The 24620-nt window shown below is 32.5% G+C and overlaps 1 protein-coding gene across 4 annotated transcripts in view; it reads right to left on the bottom strand.

The window, feature by feature from the left end:
* Positions 1–24620, bottom strand: part of Diaph2 (diaphanous related formin 2) — a 745764-nt gene that overhangs the window by 524052 nt on the left and 197092 nt on the right. For all 4 annotated transcript variants that reach the window (XM_041636640.1, XM_041636641.1, XM_041636642.1 and 1 more), the window contains 4 exons: positions 8786–8860; positions 8637–8706; positions 5625–5761; positions 4613–4721 (listed from right to left, as the gene is read on the bottom strand). In XM_041636640.1, the coding sequence (XP_041492574.1) occupies positions 4613–4721; positions 5625–5761; positions 8637–8706; positions 8786–8860 (391 nt within the window). The remainder of the gene's footprint in view (positions 1–4612; positions 4722–5624; positions 5762–8636; positions 8707–8785; positions 8861–24620) is intronic.

The following is a 24620-nucleotide window of genomic DNA, read 5'->3' as shown; positions in this document are numbered from 1 at the left end:
AGGGGGAGAAGGCTGGGAGGAGGGGGAGGGAAATGGGAGGCTGGGAGGAGACGGAAACTTTTTTTTTTCCTTTTTGTCAATAAAATAAAAAAAAGGTAACAAGCTATGTGGCTAATTCAAACAAGAATAATTAGTTAATGTAAGATGTAAGAATTAATAAGCCTGAGCTAATAGGCCAACAAGTTTGTAATTAATGTAGGTCTCTGTGTATTTCTTTGGGACTGAATTGCTGCAGGGCCAGGCAAGACGGAAGCCTCTGCCAATAATGTTCCGTATACATGCTTACATTTACATATATATATATATATATATATATATATATGGCTTGGGACTTAGTTTATTGACAGTTATCTGAGCTTTAGTAATTTATTAAACTTCTATTTAGCTTTTTCTCACTGCCAGACAGTGTGTGGTTACATTTTGAGGATCTGAATGTATGGGCTGAGCAAAATAATGTCTTCCAACCTTCCAACTTGTGTACTTAGACTGCCATGAACAGAAATCAGAAATTTATTCTCAATAAGAAAATGCAAGAAAAAAGAAAAACAGAAAGTTATGTTCTTATTAAAGGCCAACAGATGCTTCTTTATAGAAAATTAGTTTGATAGACTTGATAATTTCAATGATGGCTCAATGTTTGACTTGTTACTTTCATTTCATTTCTGACCCTAATTTATATACCAGGAGGATAACTATACCAAGTACGTGTGGTATGCCTGACTGAAGCTATCATATTTTATTAAAAAAAAATATTTGGTGAAAGGCTTTTTTGTATCATTTTTAATTACAAAAGAAGACTTTCTTCATTATTCTGAAACAACAGAAAACAGATTAATATGTAACAAATCATGTTACCATACTTCTCACAACTCCTGAAATCCAACAAAAACATGACAACTTTCTGACTAGTTGTAGTCTTGGAAAATGGGCTATCTTAATATATGCTCACTGGATATTAATCATGTTACTTTCTCTACCCTTAAAAGACTATTAATGGTCAGTTTACTTTGAATTTTCCTATCTTACTACATAGAAATAAAGTTCAAGGGTATGCCTGTATTATCTTCTGTCTTCTTTTTAAAAATAACTGGTAGACTAAGGGGCCATTATTTTTACACACTACAAACCCTTCTTGCCTCAATTCTAATTTAATAGTGCTTCTCTATTAGAAAACATAATATCATTGAAATTCTAATCTTTCAAGCCCAACTTCAAATAACACCTCATCAGATACTACTCCTATAATTCTCAAATTTGTAGTGTAAGTTATATTTTTGGTTATGAGCCTAACCTTTAATGGCAGAGCCATCTCTCCAGCCGACTGCAGTGTAATTTAAATGGGATAACATATGTAAATATTTTGTAACATTACGTAGCATAGCACTCAAATGATATTTTTAATTTGTTACTTGTGGGAGTCCTATAACAAACATATTTAGGTACTCAAAGACATGAATTTGAATAGGGAGAGAAATGTGACTTTCACATGTATCAGGAGATTTGCTAGAATACAGTTATATATTAAGCTAGGGAAGCCACTGAAAATATGCATTGACAAAATATTTATTTATATTTATGAGCACACACATGTTGGTGAATATACACATCAATATATAAGTAGATGAATGCAAAATGATAACTGGTAAAGATGAGTGATAAAAATAGGGGAAATGTTCCTGGGAAATCAGAAGAGAAAATATGCATTAGAAACATAGAATAAAGAAGGGTATTCAGAGATCACACAGAAAAAATGGTGAACAGAGAAGCAAGAGAAGTAAAATTTTCAAGGAGTACATGTTGATGAATGGTGACAAGCATCACAATTGGGGAAAAAATTGGATTTTGAAATGTAGAGTATCATTTAAGATTTTTTAAGGATTGTATAAAAGCTCAGTTGTGAAAAGTATTTTAGAAAATAACTGTAGATTATTTTTTTAGAGACATGTGGTACAAAATAAAAAGGCAGATGAAAGTCTACTAATTTTAAAAATGCAGGTCATACAGTGTGGGAGATCAAATAGTACAACGAAACAGATAAGGTAAGGCAAGGAAGAGAGTACATATGTTGATGTGATTTATCTCCAATCTTTTCCTCAAACTACTGAAACGCAATGAAAAGCATATCATAGCTGAGCTAGAAAACATCTGTTAGAAGATGTTGGTTTAAAATATAATTAGTTCAGTATTTTAACAGAATTACTTCATGACATTCTAATAAGAGGTCTCAGGACATTACCAAAAATAGAAAAGTAATTCTGTTAAACTAGAACACAAATTACGTTTTTTAAACAACAGATTTTAACTTTTGTTTTTAATTTCAGAATTCTGAACATATTATATAAATTTTACAGGATAATTTTCCATTCACATTAAATATGCCTAATAACCCACTTCACGATTCTTGGGAGACTACTAGGCTCTGTATATAACAAATTACTAAATTTTGCAGCTCATTAAAATAGGAAATTTCAAATTGTAGTTTGCATATGTTTGCATCCATAATCAGTATTCAACAATTTCTTGAATATTTAGCAAGATGTCTATGATTTTTCCATATGGTACTTGTTAAGCACTTGCTACTTAATCATTCTATTCTGTGCAGCACCATTGAGGCTAGCGAATGACAGTAGTGTTTCATTGTCTGGGGTAATACACAGTGGGAGAAATCATTGTAGAGTAATTTTACTCAAAAATGACAATGGTATTTATTTATGGAGGTGTTACTATAATGGACATACAATTCTAGATGCATATATCAAAAAATTGAAGTTTAAACCATTATTCTAAACTTTAACAGCTGTGCGATTCTTAGAAAACTGATCATTTAGCCTCCCTTCAACTCAGTCTCCTGATCACTAAACTGAAGATAAATTATAACACAGAACTGTGGCTAAAATTTCATTTAAATATTTTTAACTGCCGGGCGGTGGTGGCGCACGCCTTTAATCCCAGCACTCGGGAGGCAGAGGCAGGCGGATCTCTGTGAGTTCGAGACCAGCCTGGTCTACAAGAGCTAGTTCCAGGACAGGCTCCAAAGCCACAGAGAAACCCTGTCTCGAAAAAAAAAATTTTTAACTATGCAAATGTTAAAATTTGTCCCATATATGTCAAATTGTTCCCAATTCAATGAAAGCTTTAACTCTAAATAAAATACTTGAGTCCTGCTAAACTTTGGAAGTAAATTACAGGCTTATATGTATGTCTGCCAGTGAAAGGAATCTAGTCAGGCAAGCACAGGCAACACAGCAACGAAGATACAACACTGGAGAAGACATCTGAAAACACACATTTCAGGCTTTCTCTAGAAAATACCAAATTTTATTGAAGCTAAAACTAATAATATGAAAAACTGTCATAGATAGAAAAACACTAAAGGGAAATTCTCAGTTTTAAAAACACCAATATATAAGATAAAAGTTCATCAATATCCTCATCATAGTTGAAGGAGGATACCTTTAAAACATCTTTACATATCTGAAGAAACATTATATGCAGTTTCATAATATTATAGATTCTCTTTAGATGAGCCAGTTCATCTGTTGTACAATTTCCAACTGTGACAGAAAATGTTAATACTTCAAAACACAATAAAAAAGAAAAATCATTAGTTTCCCATCAAATACAAAATTTACATGTATATACTCACTATAAAATAACTTGAAAATTAAATATAGAGGTAAACTCTCTTTGAGTGATGACATAATACTTTAAAAGATATTTCATGGATTAACAAATGGTATATACACTATCTAAAATAAAAAGCACATTGATATAAAATTCTGGCTCTTGCACACCATGTCCATTTATACAAGCGATGTAATTTCATTCTGCCTATCCTCGGGATAGAGAAATATATAACAATTAGGAGGTTCATCTCTTACAAGAATTAAATCAAATTATGTAGGCAAAATAAAATGTGCCGTCATCAGAATGTCTCCTGTCTCTAAATATGGAGAATAAAGATGACTTCTCATCCCTTGAGACTAAAGTAGCCTTTAATAAAGTAAGACATATCCTGAAATCACTAAAAACAATGGATTTTGTCATTTTTAAAATTAAACACATTTAGTCTGGGTCTACAGAATTTTCCCAGGATCCCTGACAAAAGAGATACTATTCAATCCCCTCTGCATTGAGGAGTCAGATTTCTAATTGATGTTTGAAAGGCACAAAGAGAAAAACATCAAATTTTTTAAAATCTGCTTCTTGGTCGTCTGTAACCATCTGCCTAGGACCTTGAAACTCTCCTAACTCAGATATCTGACTGTTAAAGACTATCATGCTATGACGCCATAGTTGACTATTCTCTTACATTTCTACAAAAGCTTACAAACTTTATTAAATTGGCCAGATAGTACTGACAGAAATGGTTTCCCTTTGACCCAGATTGCTGCTAAAACTTTAATTTTCCAATAGTTATTATAATACATGTCATACTAGTGATAATGAAGAAGCAATTTTCTTAATTTTAAATGAATTTAAATAAACAAAACTGTAAAACACAAACAACTATACATTTACATTTCATTCTATAAATTCCAGCTTAAAATATGTAGGTATAAAACAAGTATTCAAAATACAACTCAAGTGATTCATGACAAAAGGACCCCACCTGGAGTTGTAGGGCTTCGTGGTTTTCTAATCCTTCAACAATTGATGAAAATCGTTCTCTGTTATTTCTTTCAGCTGCAGCAGTGATAGCCCCTAAAAGTTTGTCTAGACTACAGACAAAAACAAAGAAAACAGAAATGAAAAAAAAAGGTATGATGTTCATTCTCTATTTGATTCTTACTTCTTGATGTTTACATAGACCATTTAATTTTTCACATCACTTACTTTTAATAGACAAAACTTTCAAGCATTGTAGTATGACACATAATGTTTTTAAATATCTCTGTTATGAAAAAGCTAAGTGGATCTAATTAACATACACATCACTCCACACGCTAATTTTTTCTGTATGAGCTGTTTGTGTTTCAAACATTTATCTACAAACTTATATTATGTTTTCTTTTTATTGAGTATGTTCATTTCATGTTAAGTTACCATATAAAATAAAATGCAATGATACAATATTACAAAGGATCTAACTGATTCAAATAAACAAGCAAAATTGTAGTCTATAGAGGTGGGTTAGCAGTTAAGAGCATTGGCTGCTCTTCCAGAGGATCTTGTAAAATTTACAGTGCCCACTGGTGATTCACAATTATCTGAAAGATCTCATATAGGAAACAAAACTGCATAATGTGCCACAGTGCGTCTATGCATGCATTGTACACACAAGTGCATGTACATGTGTGTGTATTTGCTGTGTAGTGTCTACTGTGTCTTCTGTGTGTTTCCTGTGTGTTTCCCAAGATAATTTTTGAACATAACGCATTTGCAATTGACTAATGTTATTTTCAGTGAGACAAAATCCCATTTATTTATTTTATATTAATCTTTAACAAATTTAGAATACATAATATCCAAAAAAAGGGTAAAATACATAGAAGATAATAAAGATGTCAATTTAAAATGTTCTAAGCTCTACTACTATTTTTCTGGAAGTTATCAAAAAGAAAAGACACTAATTTCCCAGGTATCATTTTTCAACACAATAAATAGAACATATCAATACTTACATGTTCTCTTCACCAACAATGCAAATAGCAGAAAGTATTTTTACTATTTCAGTCATCATGTTGGGTTGTTTGGGGTCAATCGCTCTTGCCAACAATAAAAGACTCCTCTCATCACCTAAAATCCTTTGCAGTCCAAACTAAACACAAAGAAGTAAATAAACAAACAAACTTGAACTGTGTATGGAACATATTTTCCATTTAGCATAAACCCAATATAAAGAAAATTTTCAAAATAATACCTTTGCAGTGGTGTTATTAATATAATTATGTAAATTATCCTTAAATGCAGTTATTCAGTTTTATTTTATTTGAAATGACTATATTTTGGAAATTTTGTGGCTTGAATAAAAATGATTTCCATTAATCTTCAAAAAAATTTGAAAATATTTAGGAGAAAATGGCAACAATTAGTATTTCTCTAACAAACAAGAACATATTGAACACATACTACTATATTTTTTAAAGCAGTTTATGTCATGAGATATACTGAGGAAAGTCTGGAATTTGTGGTTAACTTTTCCAATATCGTTGCACCGAAAATTAAAGTAAACATAGGAGGCAAAAAGGCTGAAGTGCTTCAAGTATACTATATGCTATGTAATGCAATAAAAATAAGATATGGACTTTCTCCTATTTTTTTTTGACCTTTTACATCATGTCTTAGGCAGCAACATCATGGACTCAGAGACATAGCATGTGAGTTTTCTTATATACCACAGTCAGATGGGTAAAGGCGATATCAGTTTCATTTCTTTTCTAGCCATGAACCCAAACGTGTATCTACATGCATTTACAAATGCTAATAGGTAGATATTCAAATACAAAAATTAATGTTAAGATATTGTTCTTTCTTCAACTTTGTGTTATAAAGTATATTTCTGCTTTCTCATTAAAAGTTTGCTTCATTTTACAGTAGTTCCATGGCAGCATTACATTTCATTGGGAAATATTACAAGATAACAATTAGGATACATATGAACTGCGTGAAGGTTTTTAATTTAAATTCTAAGAGGAAGGGGGGCCAGACTAAACTTTGGAAATATTACTTTACGGTGGGCCTTAATAAATAAAGGAACATGCAGACTTTTCTGACTTTAAGGGACATTTAAGTCATTTCAGATGAAATTTACCTTCCTCAAATTGGAAAATGTGTTTCAACTTAAAAATGAATATATCTCTATGTACTTTCTCTTCAGAATGTTTGTTTTATGAAGTTTCACATGTCTATAATTTAAAAGACTCATTTATTAATGTGGTGGGGATATATATCCAAACCATACACACAGCTTAACAAAAACTCCCATTTAGTTTAGAATAATTTAAGTAAAATCACCATGTTCTTCAAAACTGCCAAACACATAAGAAAAAGAAAGTGAGTCGATGTATCTGAGTATCCTCTGTGGGAATAGGGCCGACAAGGAAATCCTAATATAACTTTCTTTAGTCAGTATTCTAATTATAATTAGTTGTTATCCTACAAAACTATGATATTTGACAAGATGAATCAATAAGAATGTAGAACAAAAGTTCCCATAGCTGAAATTACAGAGAAGGAGACTGATTAGCCAGAGTTATTTTTCAAAGGCCCAGTCTGCTTAGGAGTGGCAAAATGTGATCTGCATCTCTGATATTTAGTACTATATTCTCTTTCTATAATGTTACTACTTTTGTCAGTTGCAGAAGGGATCCACCTTGAGCTACAGAGAAATAATGTACAATTAAGTGTATCATTGTTAGGCATTAGATACCATGATGTGTGGTATCTAAAGGCCAAAAGGACAGAAGAAAAATTCTTCTGCACTAGTAATGACAGGAGTGTATCTATAAGAAACTTCCAGATGGGTGAGAAAGATAGCCCAGGGGATAAAGGTACAGGATAAAATGCCTGAACACCAAAGTTTGATCCCTGGAAACACATGGTAGGAGAGAAGTGACACCCTCAAGAATGTATTGGTGCTTCATACACATGTATAATTAACTGTAAAAAGATAATCGACTTCCAGAAATAGCAGTAAAGATATATGTGATGGAGGAGTTCATTAGCAACCATGTACTGCATGTACCAATAAAATTATTTACTGATTAATATGGGTATATGATATAGATAGTAATATATAATTGCATATACCAAAGAAATAGTTTTTATATTACTTAAATATACGGTATTATTGCATTGGTTATTAATAGCTAGAGTTCACATTTAGCAAGTTCCTGCTTATTGCTATACTTACATACTTTTATTAAGTATTTTGAGATTATTAAAATACCATCTAAAGGTAATTAATATAATTAAGCAAATTAATTAGTCAGAGTAATTTTATCTGTAGGTCTCCACAAGATTGTATAATACAAACAGTATTATAAAAATACAAAAATGTAAGCTATTTTCCACAGAATACTTTTACGCATGTTAAATCACTGAAACTGAAGTAACATTCTTATCAAAATAGTTGAACCATATCCCTACCCTTGAATTTTCCTTTTCAATAAACTGAATTAAACTTCTTTCTTTCTCTAGAAATGATACCCAATTTATTACATTTAAATTTCCATACAACTAGAGTTTATAGGTTTTCCACGTATAGAAAATCCAGGTTCAATTCCCAGGACCTACATTAGGCAGCTCAAGCTTATAGCTTGAGTTCTATGAATCTGATTCCCTCTGACCTCAAAGGGCAACTGCACACGTTATGCAGATAAACTCATCTAGCAACATGTACACATAACCAAATCTTTAAAAATAAATAAAACTGCATAATATCACAAAAGGGAAAATGTATCATCAACTTTGAAAGCTAAACTAATATTGTTTGCATAATTGCAAAATATGCCAGCAAATATTGTGTGAAAGAAAAGACACTTAAACCACTTATAGAAAACTCGTGATGAACTGCATTATAAACATATTATTAAAACTTGAGTAAATACCCACTGTTCTATGTCTTTATTACTTTCACTCTGTCAAGCAAGCTCTTCCCTTTTGTAACAGAAGGATAAGTAAATACTATTTACCTTATTATTCATAAATGCCTTCAGGCCCTGAATGAGTTTGTACTGATTCTTCTTGTCGATATTTTCTTGCCTAAATCAATAAGAAAAAAATATTGAGTTGTGCTTAAATCTTTTCTTATGTGTGAAAGGTTTTAAATGTTTATTCTTACTGTTTTTTGTCCAGAAGCTTTTCCAGCACATCCAGTAAAAGTCCAAGTCCTTCATGGCCAAAGTTGTTAACCCAGCTGCGAATTTAAAAGAATATATAAGCAACTTCAAATATTTAGTACATTAGATATTAAAATTATAATTTTTGTCTTCAAATATGGTAATCCTGCCTCACTATTATAGTCTGTTTTATTTTCTTTACCCATAGATAAAAGACTTGACTCTGAGGATGACCCTGATATCATCGTAAAATCCCTGACCTCTTTTCATGGCTTCATCGCTTATATATTGCACTGCATCAGATAGTTCACCAGCTTCACATACTTAAGCCAGAATTTATGAGTTAAATTTATCTTCCGTTATTTCCATTCCCTCATATCAACTCCTCTTCCACTCTTCAGTATTCTCTTAGCAACACCATTACCCTTTGACTCCCTCAAACTTGAAAGAATGGCTTAATTGTTTGACCTGCTGTTGTCTTTCACCTTCTCATATTTTCTACTCATTTCATAAAGAGCAGATGAGCATCTACAAGGTACCAAGTATGCATGTAATATATAATGGGAAACGCAACTGAGTTCTTATCCTCATTGAGTCTATTTACCTACAAATAGACAATAAATAAGTAACCAATTATATAAACATCAGTAAGCAAGTAAAATGCCAGGATGCTTGTATTTAATATGTAACCAGGGAAAGATTTTTGATAATGTGCAACCTAAACAAAACACTAAAGATAAACAGGATTATACGAGTAGAAGTATTATCAGAAAACTGATTCTAAAAATGTTAAATACTGTGTTTGGAATATTCCAGAATCTCTGTAGAAAGAAATCAATTAGTGGGGTTGGACACATAATACAAGGTTAAATCACAGTTGTGTAAGAATACTAGACCTTTAGATATCCAATTATGAATGCATCTTCTTCTTCTTCTTCTTCTTCTTCTTCTACAATGACTCCTCTAAATGATCCTCGGCGCTTTTCATTGCTACACTAAAAACTAATTTACTACTACTAGTTACATCTTACTGTGGATGAAGAATCCCAGTGGGGTTCTGTGTAGCTTCACTTTTTTTCTTCTGTTCATTTTACATTTAAAAAATCTAACTGATAATATTTAAACAAATTTTTCAGTCCAAAAATCTACCTGGATTACCTCAATAACCCCTTAATCTGACATTTTCACCAAGCTTCAATCTACGTTTCCAGCCAGAAAATTTATACCACAGTGGCCAAGAGAATCAGACAAATTATCATTTCTGAAGTTCTCTCTACACTTCCTTTGTTAGTTTATTTATTATTTCTTCCAAGAAAGAAACTATAATATTATCTCTCAAAGTCGCCAAGTCTCAAATGACTATTTTACACTATTAACTATCTCTGTAGCCCCTGGAAATCTTCAAACAAACATGTGTTCTTCTTTTAAACCCATACATATAATCTTGTCTCTTGATTGTCTAGCATGGTTTTTCTCATATACTTTACTGATTCATCTGGACTATAAACTCCCTAAAGACAGCGCATTTCCTCACTCATTTCTCTATCATACATTGCCCCACTAGAGAAGCTTACATACAATGGCACATATAAATATATGGCATATTTGTAAACAATAAATATTTACTAATTTAAATTTGGGACTTATGTAACCACAAAATATAGGCAATCTTATATTTCTCAAGGATTTTACAAAACTAAATATACAGATGCTTGTAAAATAGACAATATAATATCTACTACATACAGAAACAAATGTTAAAACACTGTGGAGAAAATACTAGGCTTCATATATGCTAGGCAAGCACTGTACCACTGTGGTAAATATACTGCTGAGATATTTCATATATAGTCTTTTAATTTCTTCTGATGGTTAATGAGAATGGTGCTCATATGTTCATATGTTCTAATATTTTGGTCCTGAGTTGTTGGAACTGTTTGAGAAGAATAAGGAGGTATGGCTTTTTGGAAGAGGGCTGTCACAGTGAAGCACGCTTTGGAGTTTCAAAAGCTCATGAAATTTCCAGTTACCTCTCTTTGCTTCATGTTCTGGATCAAGATGTAAGCTCTCAGCTACTCCTCCAGCACCACGCCTATTAGACTGTCAAAATGATTCCTGCCATGAAGGGCATGGATTCTAATGCTCTGAAACTGTAGCCCCCCACAGTAACCTGTTTCTTCCATAAGTTGCCTTAATCATTGTATCTTATCACAGCAATCAAAAGTAACTTAAGATACTGTCCATCTCATATCAGCATATTAAAAATCAATATTTCTCTCAGATTATCAGTGATAGTCATCAGATCACTGAAGAAGGTATAATTTGAAATAGCTGAGATTCAGAACCAGTCACATCCACAATATATATGGAATCTCATTTTAAACTAATGTGGCTTTAATTTTCATAACGGAAAGAAGAAATCAATATGGCATTGTAATGATAACTGGCAATGGGCTATTCAATTGAGGCATGTAATCATCCACTGCAATGAGCTATTTTCTTTAAAGACTGGATAATCAGTGGGGTAATGGCAAAAAGATAAAGAGACATCAGTTCTATGTATAACATGCTGTATTTATCAGGGAGAAATCTGCAAAACTATCATAGAACAATAACCTTAACATAGTCTAAACAAATATATATCCAATCATCAGTATCTGCCTTGACATTTGAGAACAGAAAATTAGTAATTTCCTCAAATTTAACACTTCAAAATAATTTGCAAAATTCTCAGTATTACTCATATTTCCTTTATACCCAGTATCATTATAATTATTTAGATTGTCTCTTTCTTTTGCTAGGAAATTATTTGATGTAAGAGAATGATTTATTTGAAATGAGTCACCCACACATCACAGACTACTTGAAAATGCATGGCTAAGAGCATTTTGATTGATTCATTGAAAATTATTTTTATTCAAATAAAAGATACAATCATGAAACATAATGATAAGAGGACAAGTTTATTTCTTATAACTTATGGAGTACAAAGTCTCAACTGAGAATGCAGCTGGCCCACGGGAAGAGGAAGCCTATTCGGAGTCTTCAGAGTTGCTAAAGTAGAAAGGGACCCCAAGAGGAGTTTGCTGGGAATGAGCTAATCATGATACACCCTGATGATATTCATGAACTCAAAAAGTACCCCACATCCTTTTATTCTCTTCCAGGCTCTCTTCCAGACATTAAGCACTGGGCAGGTTCTAGTTAATTATCTCTGTGCATTCATTGCAGATAGGTACACATATGCAACAAAACACACAAAGACAAAAGAGACAGGATAAAACAGCTTTAATTAAAACAAAATGTTGGATTGTTTACATGGCAGGGAGTTTTTTGGGTTTTTGTCTTGTTTGTTTTTGTCGTTGTTTGTTATGTTTTGTTTTAAGTCATATCACCAGAAGTAATTGTTCTTGCAATTATGTACCTCAAACCAGCAGCAGCAATATCATTGTGAATGTGCTAATAATTCAAAATATGGGGCCCAGTCTCAGAACTATGGGATCAATCACTAGGGGAGGTGAAATGACAGCAAAATGTATTTTAATGTGATTAAAAGTGATTTTAGTGCTTGGTGAATTTCACAACCAATGGCATAGAAAAGATCTGTTAAGAAGTAGATGAACCCCTTTGGAACAAGACACAGCCTCAGAACTCTAGACTGCTATGTACACCCTCACAACCACAAACACTAACTACCAAGGACACAGAACTGGGATAAAGATGCAGCTGAAGCACTCAAAGCTGACAAGTTTTACAAGGTGTATTAAGTGCAGCTCTAACAGAATATTAATTGAGAAGCTCACATGATACCATTATACCAATGGCACTGCTGGTGGAAGCGGAGGGAAGATGGAGGGATGAGAACTTGAGGGAACGGTTTGGGCAGGCTGGGGGTAAGAGACAGGACAGAGGGAGAGAGTAACAAAAGAGATATCTTTATAAGGAGCATTTTAGTGTTAGAGATAAACCTGGCACCAGGAAAACCCCCCAAAAATCCATAAGGATAACACCAGCTAGGACTCCTAGCAATACGGAGAGGGTGCCTGAACTGGCAATCTACTGTAATCATATTGGTGACTACTCTAATTGTCATCAAAGATACTCTATCCAGCAAGTGTTGGAAGCTGATGCAGATATCCACAACAAAGTACTGGGTTGAGTTCCTGGAGTCTTGCTGAAGAAAGGAAGGGAAGACTGTATGAGCCAGGGGAAATATGAAGGGGTGAACACACAGAGACCACTGACTTGAAGTCCTGAGAGATTATGGACTCCAGCACAACAGATAGGGAGCCTCAGTGGCACCAACCTAAACTCTCTGCATGTGTGTGACAGTTCTGTAGTTTGGTTTTTTTTTTTTTTTTTTTTTTTTGGTAAGGCTCCTAGCAGTGAGATAAGGCACTTAGATGGCTTTTGAGAACCTGTTCCCCATGCTGGATTACCATGCCCAACTTTGAGGCAAGGTGAGGAGCTTTGTCCTAACTCAACTTGTATTAATTTTTTAAAATAGAATATATTAAAGCTTAAAAACAGGAATTAATAGCAAGCTTGCTGAACTTCCTATGTCAATGATCAAATGAAAGAAAACTTTAGCTTGAATGTACGTATAAAAGAATTTATTTAAAACTAAATCTAAAAGAAAGTGAGATTTTCCCATATCTAATTCTCCGGGACAAAACAAAATGAGCAAAACAATCTATAAATGTAGTTATTCTATTAGAGGAGGGAATGAACTTTTGTTCTCTTCCAGATCTACACAAGAAGCGATCTTTCAGTTTAACAAAACTTCAATGTTTTATCCAGAATTAGATATTTATGCTCAGAATTAGCTCATCACATTTCTGGCAAATGTATTATATTTGGTGGAGAGAGGAGTCTATAATACACATGCACAAATATAAAAGGACACAGTGATCACATGTTCAATTTGATTAGATTCTCTAGATTTATAGCAACCTTTCAAAAGGGTAAAGATAAAATTAGAAGGTTCTACACTAAGTCCCATATGCTGTAAAAGCAATTGGTCTCATGTGAAGGGGTGCAATATTAGTCATGTCATTCCTTTATCACTGTTTGTGTAGTGCTAACGGCTAGCAGAGAGGGTTATGTGTTCTGTACAAAGGATTTGATTTCTCTCTTAATGGTGCACTAATACCATGTGGGATCTCATCCACAACACAAATCTTGGGGATTCAGAAAATGGGTAAAAATTATACCACATTCAAGCAGTATAAGAAACAGAAAAATATTATAAATTGTATCTTTCAAATTTTTAGATAAAACTATCATATTTTAATACCAACATTCCTTATGTAATGTTCATTAATGCAATTATAACTAAATCTATTTTATTTGTACTTGGATAAAGAGAATGAGATGCATGTAAATACATAAGACCACTGTATGATCTTCCAAAACAATATTGTCATGGTCAGAACGTCAAAACAGTGGTGAATGTAAATTTCAATATTTTACCACCTTTAAAGGATGTTTTGTTCAGCTAAATTAATTTCATAATTGTCCCTCTATCAATATATACATCCATCACAAAGAAAATGTTGGAATAAAAAAGAATACAATAGCAATGTGGATATGCTTTAACTGGGTTTAAATTAAAAAAACACTTATATGCATTCATTTTTGTCTACATAAAAATAAATACAATAAAATGAGGCATTTGAAATTCTTGAAATGATTCACACTCATAAATTAATGCAGGAACTATCTCTGACCAATTATAATATACCTATTTGCTGCAATGCTGCCATTTCCAGGCATAAGCTTTGAAGCATGACACTTGCTGACCACTTATTTCACCTGATTCACAAAAAGGTTGAATGTGTCAATTTTCCAGCTTTGCCTCTCTGAGGTTTTGACTTGAATGCTGTGATAGATTACAATTTCCTTAGAAATTCCCAAAGAAGACATCTAATCGTTCTCTCTGGCTGCATTTCTTCTCTCCATCAGTCTCACTGGCAAGATCCTGCCATGTCCAATGTGATTCACATACTTTCAAGAGGAGAAAATTTTCACCTTTTCGGGTTGATCATATTATATAAAAACAAAATTCTCTTCCATGTTGTTATAACAAAATACTGTAATACCTCAAGTTACACAGAAAAGTCTCATTTACAGAGCACATTTAACTACAAATTTAATCTCAGAGAACCGTTTCCTATTTATTAAAAATCAATTTCATAGTCCGTGTAAATTACTTTGGAGACAATCTAGGAAATAACTTTAACTATATCTATTTTAAATATCAACAGGCTAAGTACTGAAGAATATTTTCCTCCACATCTGCCTTTAAAACTTATAAAGATATAATACAATGTTGTATCCCACATCAATAATGAGGTAAATTATATGAAGTGTGAATGAAAATGAAAAGGCTTCTCAGTCTTTAGTAAATAAGGGAAAAGCAAAATTAAAGAAAAATTTCATATATTCAAGCCAAAGTCAGTCATATTTTACATCTTGATCTGTTTGCAATTGTGACTATAATTATGTTAGCAAACTTACTAAATCTGATGGCTTAGTGATATAACCATTCAAAATTACAATAAAATGTTAGATTCCAAAAGAAAAAACTGAATTGGCTTATTTTCTGAAGCTAAGTAATATAGCTGAAATTCTATCATGTACTCCACAGGACATCCAATTTCCATTGGTTCCATTGAATTTTATTAAAATGAATTTATTCCAAAATATCACATTCCTAGTCTGAAAACCCTGAAAATGAAAAAGGGTTCATGGAGTTTATCTGTGATAAATAAAATAAGTCCTTGAATGCAATCAGGAAAAACAATGGCATTAGCAAAAAACAGGCTCATACCCCCTTTTTCTAACCCAATTTGTATATTATGCTATCGGATTTTTCTGAGAAGTAAACAAGGGGTAAATGAATTTTCCTGCAGTATATGAAGGGTAAGGAAATTTGAAGGACAATTGCTCTTTGTAGAGTACAAAACGGAAATGCAACCTTTTATTCTCATCTGTCAGGTACAATGTGAAAAATTAACACATCATTATACATAGTGATTTCTATGGAGACAAAGATCAAACAAATTTAATGTTCACAGATAATTTTAGCACAGGATATCTATACATATGTCTGGAAAAAAACATATCATTGGATTCTCTTTGTGGATCGAACTCGGAAAGTTTAAATGTTGTTTACTAAGAACCTGATTTTTAAAGATATGAAGACTTGTCTTTTCTGCCTTAATCTTAATATTTTATTTTAAATATATCTAAGTAAAACTGAGAAAAAAAGCTGTGGAGATTATTAATTTTTGTCTGCACCTTTATTGTTAAATACATTTTTATTCCTTGCATTTAAGTGAGGAAAGCTATATATATTTATAGTAGACACATGACTTATTTGTATAGGTGTGGAATAACAACATATACATTTCTCATATCCTCATCATTTTTCTTCAATAATGAAAAGAGTAAAATTGTACTTTCTTGGCAATATTCAAGCATACAATATACTATTATTTACTATAGTTACCACTATATATATTAGATATCTTGAGAAATTTTGTAACCTTTGAGAAATATAAATTTCCTAACATATTTAATATAAATTACACTTTTTAAAACATAACCTGAAACACAGAATATTCAAAAATATTAACAAAAACAAACTAAACAAAACCGGAATCTTAAATGAGTATTTTCAGTTAAAAAGTAAAAATAGTAGAGGTACCCTACAATATATGTTTTGTTGCATAGTATTCTATTCACAGTATTTGAACCATACAACAGGAGGCTCATAACAGGACCTGGGTATCCCATACATCATACCAAAAAAAAAAAAAAAAAAAAAAAAAGATCTTTCCAGAAAACCTATTTCTGTTCTATTTACTAATTAATACAATGTTTCCGCAGAATAGAAAGCCCATTCTAGAAAAGATAATCAAAAGATAGAGAATTAATTAAGTACATTTATTTAAAATTAACCTCAAGATGTGTAGTAAATAGTAATTGATACTCTGATGGAAAAAGTATTGAGAAGAGTCTGGGGAAAGTGTAATACTTACTTTTCATTTGGGAATAAGAGTGTTTATTTGACCTTACAGAAGTTTCTCCCCAGCCAAAATGTTGCAGACTGGCATATTTAATCACTTTCTGCTAAGTTCCTTACTTCATTATCTCTTTGTGTTTCATCTTATTTGCATCATTTACACTGAATTTTCAATAATTTCTGTGACCCCATTTTTCTGCAAGACCAACCTCTTCCTCTTTCAAAGTCTTTATCCAAAAGAACTAAGAACTGAAATAACGTTCAATAATGAAATGTAAAATCTCTGTAAAAGCTCAAAAATGAAAAGAAAAACAAGTATGATGAAATACATTGTCAAAGAAGATTCAAAACCGTGATTGGATAAATGAAATTTCCACAATGAAAGGTAGAAATTCATTCAACTGTATTCAAAATAATAACTGAATAATTGTTTTAAAATAAACAATCGAATAATTTCATGTGATTTCAAGTCATTTGTGTTGGAACAAACTGAAAGTCACAGCAACACGCTTCTATATAACCTCACTATAGTATGCAACTAACATGGTTCTTCAATCTCCAGAGAACTGTTTGATAATTCATATTTATTTAGTATAATTCATATTGGTGGCTCATAAAAATCTAGTCACATATTTGAACTGTTAATCTATACGGAATTGGTTCTTGCTCCTAAAATCCACTCTTCTACAACTGTATGTTTTTAACTCCCACATTCAATAGAAAAGAAAAAGAATCATGAAAGTGAATACTAGAATCAGCTTGTGAATTATTATTACTTGTAAATAATTCAAAAATAGTTCAACTGGCATATATAATGATGAATGATTTCTAATATTCAAGAGCAAAGTAAGAGAACAATTAGTGGCAATTAATTGTATATTTCATAATAGCTAATGGAGGTAATTTTTAATGTCTAAAGAACAAAAAAATTGATAAGGGTTTGGAGTGATTTATATTTCAATTATTCTGATTTGATCACTACACATTGCATACATGTATTAAAATGTCAAGACCTAGCCTATAAATATATACAACTAATATCTATCAATTACAAGTTAGAAAAAATAATTGCAGACAACTAAATTAGTAAAAGTCCACCAATGACTGACCATAACACATCCTCTATGCTTGCAGAAGAAAGTAATGATGAATAAGTAAACTAAAGGAATATTTTTAAACTTAAAGTATGTGTTAAGATCAAAGACAATTCCAAGATTGATGCCCACTCACAATCAAAGCATTATGACATTTTAATCAATGTTCATATTGCTGAGCAATAACACACTACAAACTTCTTAAACCGTTTCTATATGAGAAAAAAACTCATTAATGCTTAATACAGGTTTAGATTTGGATCTATTTCAGGGTTCCCTCTATCCTTTGACAAATATTAATTCACATGGGAAATTTATGATAACATAATTTTTGAAAATCTGTTTACAGCACTTCAATCTTCAGTACCTTTTGATAAAAGAATATTCAAAAAACAGGTTTAAGAATGGATCTCTAAGAAACTCCTTAGGAAGCTGACATCAAAGAAGACACAGTACACCATTAAAACATATACCCCACACACATACACATAACACACACACAATTAGATTTCAATTAAAAACCATGGGATATATATTCCTGAAAATGGGGAGATTTGCAGGCAATCTGAATATTTTCAGCAACAGTGGATTTTACAGAAAATATCGAACATCTACATGTGGGTTGATTTGGAATAAAAGAATGCTTTAAAACCATATCCATGTTGTAGGCATATAAACTACCTTACCTGAGCTCGTTTACATGTAAAAGAACCCTGTAACATTATGTCCTTTTCTGCATTCTGCCTGTACCCATTTCATCTCAACACAAGGATTTCAGATCGAAGCCGTCTGATGTGAAAGGCTAAATACACCTTGGTGATAGGTGGGAAATCTCCCCAAATTAACTGCTCATTATTCAACATCAGTCACAGAACAAATATTGTTGTTTAGTGCACATGGATCTCCTTTCAATAAACCACAAAGAATACTTGGCTCTCCTAGGTGTTAGCTGACATCTTAATTGTGAATTGTCAGCTATCCAACTCCTATCAAAAGTCTAGCTGAGATGATAGATATGCCTAGGGGACAGGCTCCAAGGCATTTCCGAAATACAATTCACCTTAGTAGCAAGTTAAAATGCAGAAAAGATGCAAACTAATACTATTACTATAGGCCTGTGTGGAAGTATAATGACCTTGGCTCCATGTGGGAAAAGAACATTCATTCATAGAGATCCTCTGTGTTTTATGGAAATTTATAAAATAGTGTTGTACGGTATGTCTCATTTTAAATGAACAATGAAATAAAATTCTCAGTTTCAAAATTAGGAAGAATGCCCTCTCCCCATTAAACAATGAATGCACCATCATTTTTCAGGTAAAAATTTTGTCTTGCAATACTTTGCTACCCACAACTCTTCAGATCATTAGGTCACAATGAACCAGACTTTTAGAAATGAACCACATTCTCTAACTACTTTAGATTATTAGCATATATATTCATATATCACTTTAAAAAAAACTGTGAACTTGATGGACTATCTACATGTCATGTAAAAATTTAAAAAATACAAAAACGAGAGATCTTAATGTATGCTGCAGCTTATCCATTAAAACAACACTTCAAAGACTTGTTTGTCACTGTGTGTGCCTAATTCTTTTTAAAATTAATATAGCATACAAATTTCTGGTTTCCTCCTATTATGAGGTATGATGTCGAATGTGCCTAAGCAAAATTTGCATTTTAAGCAAATAGTTCACAATTAAAAAATTTAAGGTTTATTAATATTTAAAGTAGTTTTGTCAAAATAACTTGTATGTTTTTGATATTAATTGATAATGTTGACCAAAAATTTAATAGAGGGCATGCAAGTTGCCTTAACTGCAATGACTACAGCATTTTCTATTCTGTGTATAAGAGTACTGCTAGCACTCTACAATAATTCACAGACTAGAAACTTAAAGCAAACAAATACCAAACATAAATATTAAAAACCTGCTTTAGTAATAGTACTCCTAATGCTGCCTTCTGAGCTGTGCTTACATTTTTACGTCCTGTTCCCATTTCTACATCATAAAACATTATTTTCATTATTCCATTTTTCATAGGTAGCTTTCAATAAAGCATTCTAAGAGTATTGATCTGTACTTACCTTTATATTAATTCTCTAAGCAGTGTTGGCTGCATTACAAAGCTTTTTAATAAGTTTAATACAGGCTGTTTAAATAGTCATTAACACTATAATTGAGAAAATACTTCCACTACTAATTTGTACTGCTGTCAAGATTCAGATATTTTCATTACAATGATTATGTTAAATGCATATTTGTTAATATGCTAACAAATGTGTTTAAATGTAAGAACTATCAAGAAAAAATGCTCCAGAGATAACACAAACAACTGCACATTTGTAAATTTGAAATAGTTTTTTTTTATTCCTTTTTCACATGTGTGAAAACATTTACTGAGGAAGCTACAGTTGCAAGAAGTGAGTACAATAATTTTGCCTTGGGTTTCACAGAAATTCAGATATTAAGCAAAACAGAAGAAAAGTTTCCATGTGTGTTAACATATCCCTCAAGCTACAAAACTATTTCCATAAAACTATAAAATCATTCTATTAAATCACAATTCTATGATATTTTTTAAAAATATTTTAATTATTGCTTTAGAATTTTAGACATGCATACAATATCTTTAGTCATACCCCCCCTCATTTCTTTCCTCTGAATTCCCCCAGAATCCCTCTTCTCCAAACTCCATGCCTTCCTTTTTGAATGATATAACCACTGAGTCTAGTTATGGCTGGCCACGTCTCTATGAGTGTGAAGACATCATTTGGAACATGGATAATCTAGCGGAAGTCTCACCTCCAGAGAACACAGAAAAGTCACTTTCCATCCCCTCGAAGCCATAAATTGCAAACAGCTCCTCAGCAAGGGGCCAGGCATTTTAAACTACTTTCCCATCCTGATTAAAATTTAAGTGGCTTCATGCTCTGCAGTTCTTATACAGGTAACTACAGGTACTTATGAGTTCATGAACACAACAGCTAAGCCATGTCCAGTATTTTACACATTCCCCCATCCTCCAGCTCTTACATTTTTTACTATTCTTCAAAATAGTATTTGCTCTTTGGTAATGTGCTGAGAAACTTTTCTGACAATGTTTTATTGTTTAACACTTCTTTGCTTCTTCATGAAATATATTGCAAATATCTGTATATCCTATATTATTTGGACTGGGGAAAAATGTTCCAAATTCATTCGTCATTTCCCATTAGGCATTGCTTCCTTTTATAGATTTCATCAAGGACATATAAATACACATCTATACGTATCATACTTCTCATTCTAAATCACAGAGACCATGAAATGTGCAAAATCTAATGCAAGTTGTAACAGCAAACTCAGATTCCTTCTACTGCTGAAGCACATGGATATTTAGAGTGTTACAACTTTAAACATTGTATTTCATTAATTAATTTTGATGTTATATTGTGTAAAACATGCAGTGCTATCTGCAGCTTATGAATATAGTTCAATCAAACCAACAAGTTCCATTTGTATGTGGGAGAAGTTACCTTCATCCTCTTACTCTGATTACAGCTAAAAATTCATGGTCACAGAATACCATATTAATGAAAATTCTTTCTCCCTGCTTCAGAAGGAGACGTTGTTACTGATGAGTCACTATCCATATCAAATCACACTTTTTGTAGAAAAATTACACAGCATCAGACATTATGAAACAAATAAGGAGGCAAGTGTATCAATTCCACAGAGGATAGTAAAAGCTGGCAAGAAACAAGCCAAGCAAAGTCCGGGAATTAATAAGCAAGAATAAGTCTTTATGTGTGATTTATTTGGTTGCTGGATGGTGGGACTCCTAAAAGAGCCAAAGAGTAAAAATACTTACAACTACAATATGAAACTGTAGTACGAGGTGATCTGAAATAGTTTGGCCTCTGCTTCCACCAGAAACACACACTGTACAAATATATACATGTGTATATCCATACACAAAAAAACCCGAAATCTTTGAAAACATCTGTGTTAATCAAATACAATAAAGATTTGGCTGTTTAAAAATTCTCTACTTTTGTAGAGAAACAGTTACATACATTTATAAAATAATTTCTAGACACAAAGCTACTTCTAACAACCAAGATAATAATATTGGAAATAAGCAAAGGAATTGAGCTTTGTTTTGTTGTTTTAATTGATTTAAGGCTAATGTCCCTTTGAAAAATAATAGTGGATTAAACATTATCCACTCAGAACATAAGAATGTGACTTTAATTGAAAATAGTGTTCCTAGACATAAAATACAGATCCCAATAACCTTTCTGTTGGGTCAGACTGGACCCTAACTCATGTCCTGATAAAAAGCAGTCAAGTGGTCCACGGAAAAAAACTATATGAGGAAAGAAGCCAAGGCTGGATTCAGGCTGTCACAAGCCAAGGAAATCTAGAAACTGGAATAGGGAAAAAAAAAAAAAAAAAGCTTCCTCTAGGGTCTTGGAGGAAGCTCAGTGAAAACTCTGCCTACTTTAACTGTGAAACACTAAGTTTTTGTTGTTTTAAACAACTCTCTTTGTGATGATTGTTATAAAACCAAAGAATATTTATTAAAAGGATGACTCCCAATGATCCCTAATTTCAAGGACTATTTAACTGTTACACAATACACTATACTCAAAGTGATTTGTCTTTGCATGTACTGTTCAATCTGTGTAAGTTAATTTATATACTATATTATAATTCTTAGTTTATTCTACTGCTGGCTTCCTTTCGTTGTTGCTTCATTGATTTTATTTACATATTTGTCTCTATCCAGTAGGAAGATTAATCTGTTGTTAGCAGGGTTTGTTTGTTTGCTTATTTGTTACTTTCTGAGAGGGATGCTCAGCCTTTTAAAGCTGAAAATAACTGGAGAGCAAAGCTGCAGGGTTTACAGTTGGATTAACCTGGTGGAATAGGAAGTATAGTATGGAGTGGATACTGACAATTCAAAGAAAGAAAATGATTCTTCTTTTATGTACAAAGTGTTAGTAACATGAAATAAGAGTATTTCCTGCAGCATGTCTATGAACTTTACCTAAAAATCAATGTTAATCTTTACTATGGGCTCTAAATAGGGGAAGACATTACCCTGCACCTTCAGAACTTATTAAGATATGTGATATAAACATATAGCATATCACCAATGTTACAGTGCAGGCAGAAACCATATTTAGACTGTAAATGTGAAACATAAAAATATTCATGACAACAAACTAATTCATAATTTTAGAAAGGAAAATTGAGATATCTGGTGTTAAATATGAGACTTTCATTTCTGCCACTCTTCCAGTCTTTGCCATAGTCTTGTATTTGCTTTTGACACCTGTCCTTTCCTTAATCTTTTAATAATTCATCTATTTCAAATGGTATTTTATGTAAAGTATCATTCTTTCCATTTTTCATGTGAATTAGTTTACTTAAAAGAAATACAGATGCTGCCTTAGAATGCCAGATACAGAATATATGATCAAGATCAAGAAAGGGACATAATGTCTAAAGACACAGAATCTGCCCAAGCTGTGAATTTTCCAACTACTATTTCATTATAACCCACTATGGCCAGAAAAATCGTTATTCTGTCTGAGAGATGAGAGATTGAAAATAAAGAGGCTTTATCTACATTTTCTCAGGTTTCACCTGGAATAACCTAATTTTCTTCTACCAGAGACTCCCTATTAGAAATCTAAACCGGTAAATATAAAGATCATGTAGTTAACACAAAGAAGCTTATAATTGAAGAGGCAGTGTCAATACTTGAAGCTCAGGATGTTTGCCGTAAATTGCTATAGCTGAGTTAAGAGACACTCATGAGAAACTAACTGGGTTCTGGTACTATCTTAAGATAGCTAAGGACCTATAATCTCACCATTCCTGCTGTTCCTACATGTGGTAATCTGAATGGAATTAGCCCCCACCTAAGGTCACCACAGGAAGCATCATTATTAGGAGGTGTGGCTTTGTTGAAGTACATTTGGCTTTGTTAAAAGAAGTGTGTCACTATGGGGGTGGCCTTTGAAGTCTAGTATATTCAAGTTACACCCAATGTAGCAATCAGTTCATATCACGTTGCCTGTGGATCAATATGTTGAACTTCAAGATCCTTCTCCAGCACTATGTCTGCCTACATGTCACCATGTTTGCTTACATGTCACCATGTTTGCCTACATGTCACCATGTTTGCCTACATGTCACCATGTCTCACCTTGATAATAATGGACCAAACTTCAAAAAAATGTACACTACCCCAATTATTGATTTTCCTTTATCATGGTCATAGTGTCTTTTCACAGCAAAAGAAACCCTAACTAAGACACTAGACTTTTAATAATGGCTAACCTTGTCTCCAATTTTCCATCCAGTGTTATCAAATAAAATTTCAAGTTGGGCAATACCATTCCGCTCTTCAAAAGCCCCCAAGAGTTTTCCAGGTCATCCAGTGTAAGTTCAACTTATCTGCTCCTTACTATTATTTGATATTCATTAACATACCAAACATGCGCCTTTCTTTAATATCTTGCTCTGCTTTCTGTTTCTATGTTTTGCCTGTCATTGATTACAAAACTCACTCCCAAGCTTCAATTCTACCTGTCATCAAAAGTCCTTTAACTGAATAAGACACTGACTAAACATCTGGAAAAAAAAAAAACAAAAAGATAAACAAAAACAATTAAAATCCAAAGCCAAAACAAAACAACGAACAGTTAATACC

This window comes from Microtus oregoni, unplaced genomic scaffold (assembly GCF_018167655.1).
Source record: "Microtus oregoni isolate MIOR12 unplaced genomic scaffold, Mior012 000050F_000, whole genome shotgun sequence".
In the NCBI taxonomy this organism is placed as follows: domain Eukaryota; kingdom Metazoa; phylum Chordata; class Mammalia; order Rodentia; family Cricetidae; genus Microtus; species Microtus oregoni.
This window is presented reverse-complemented; position numbering and strand designations above follow the sequence as displayed.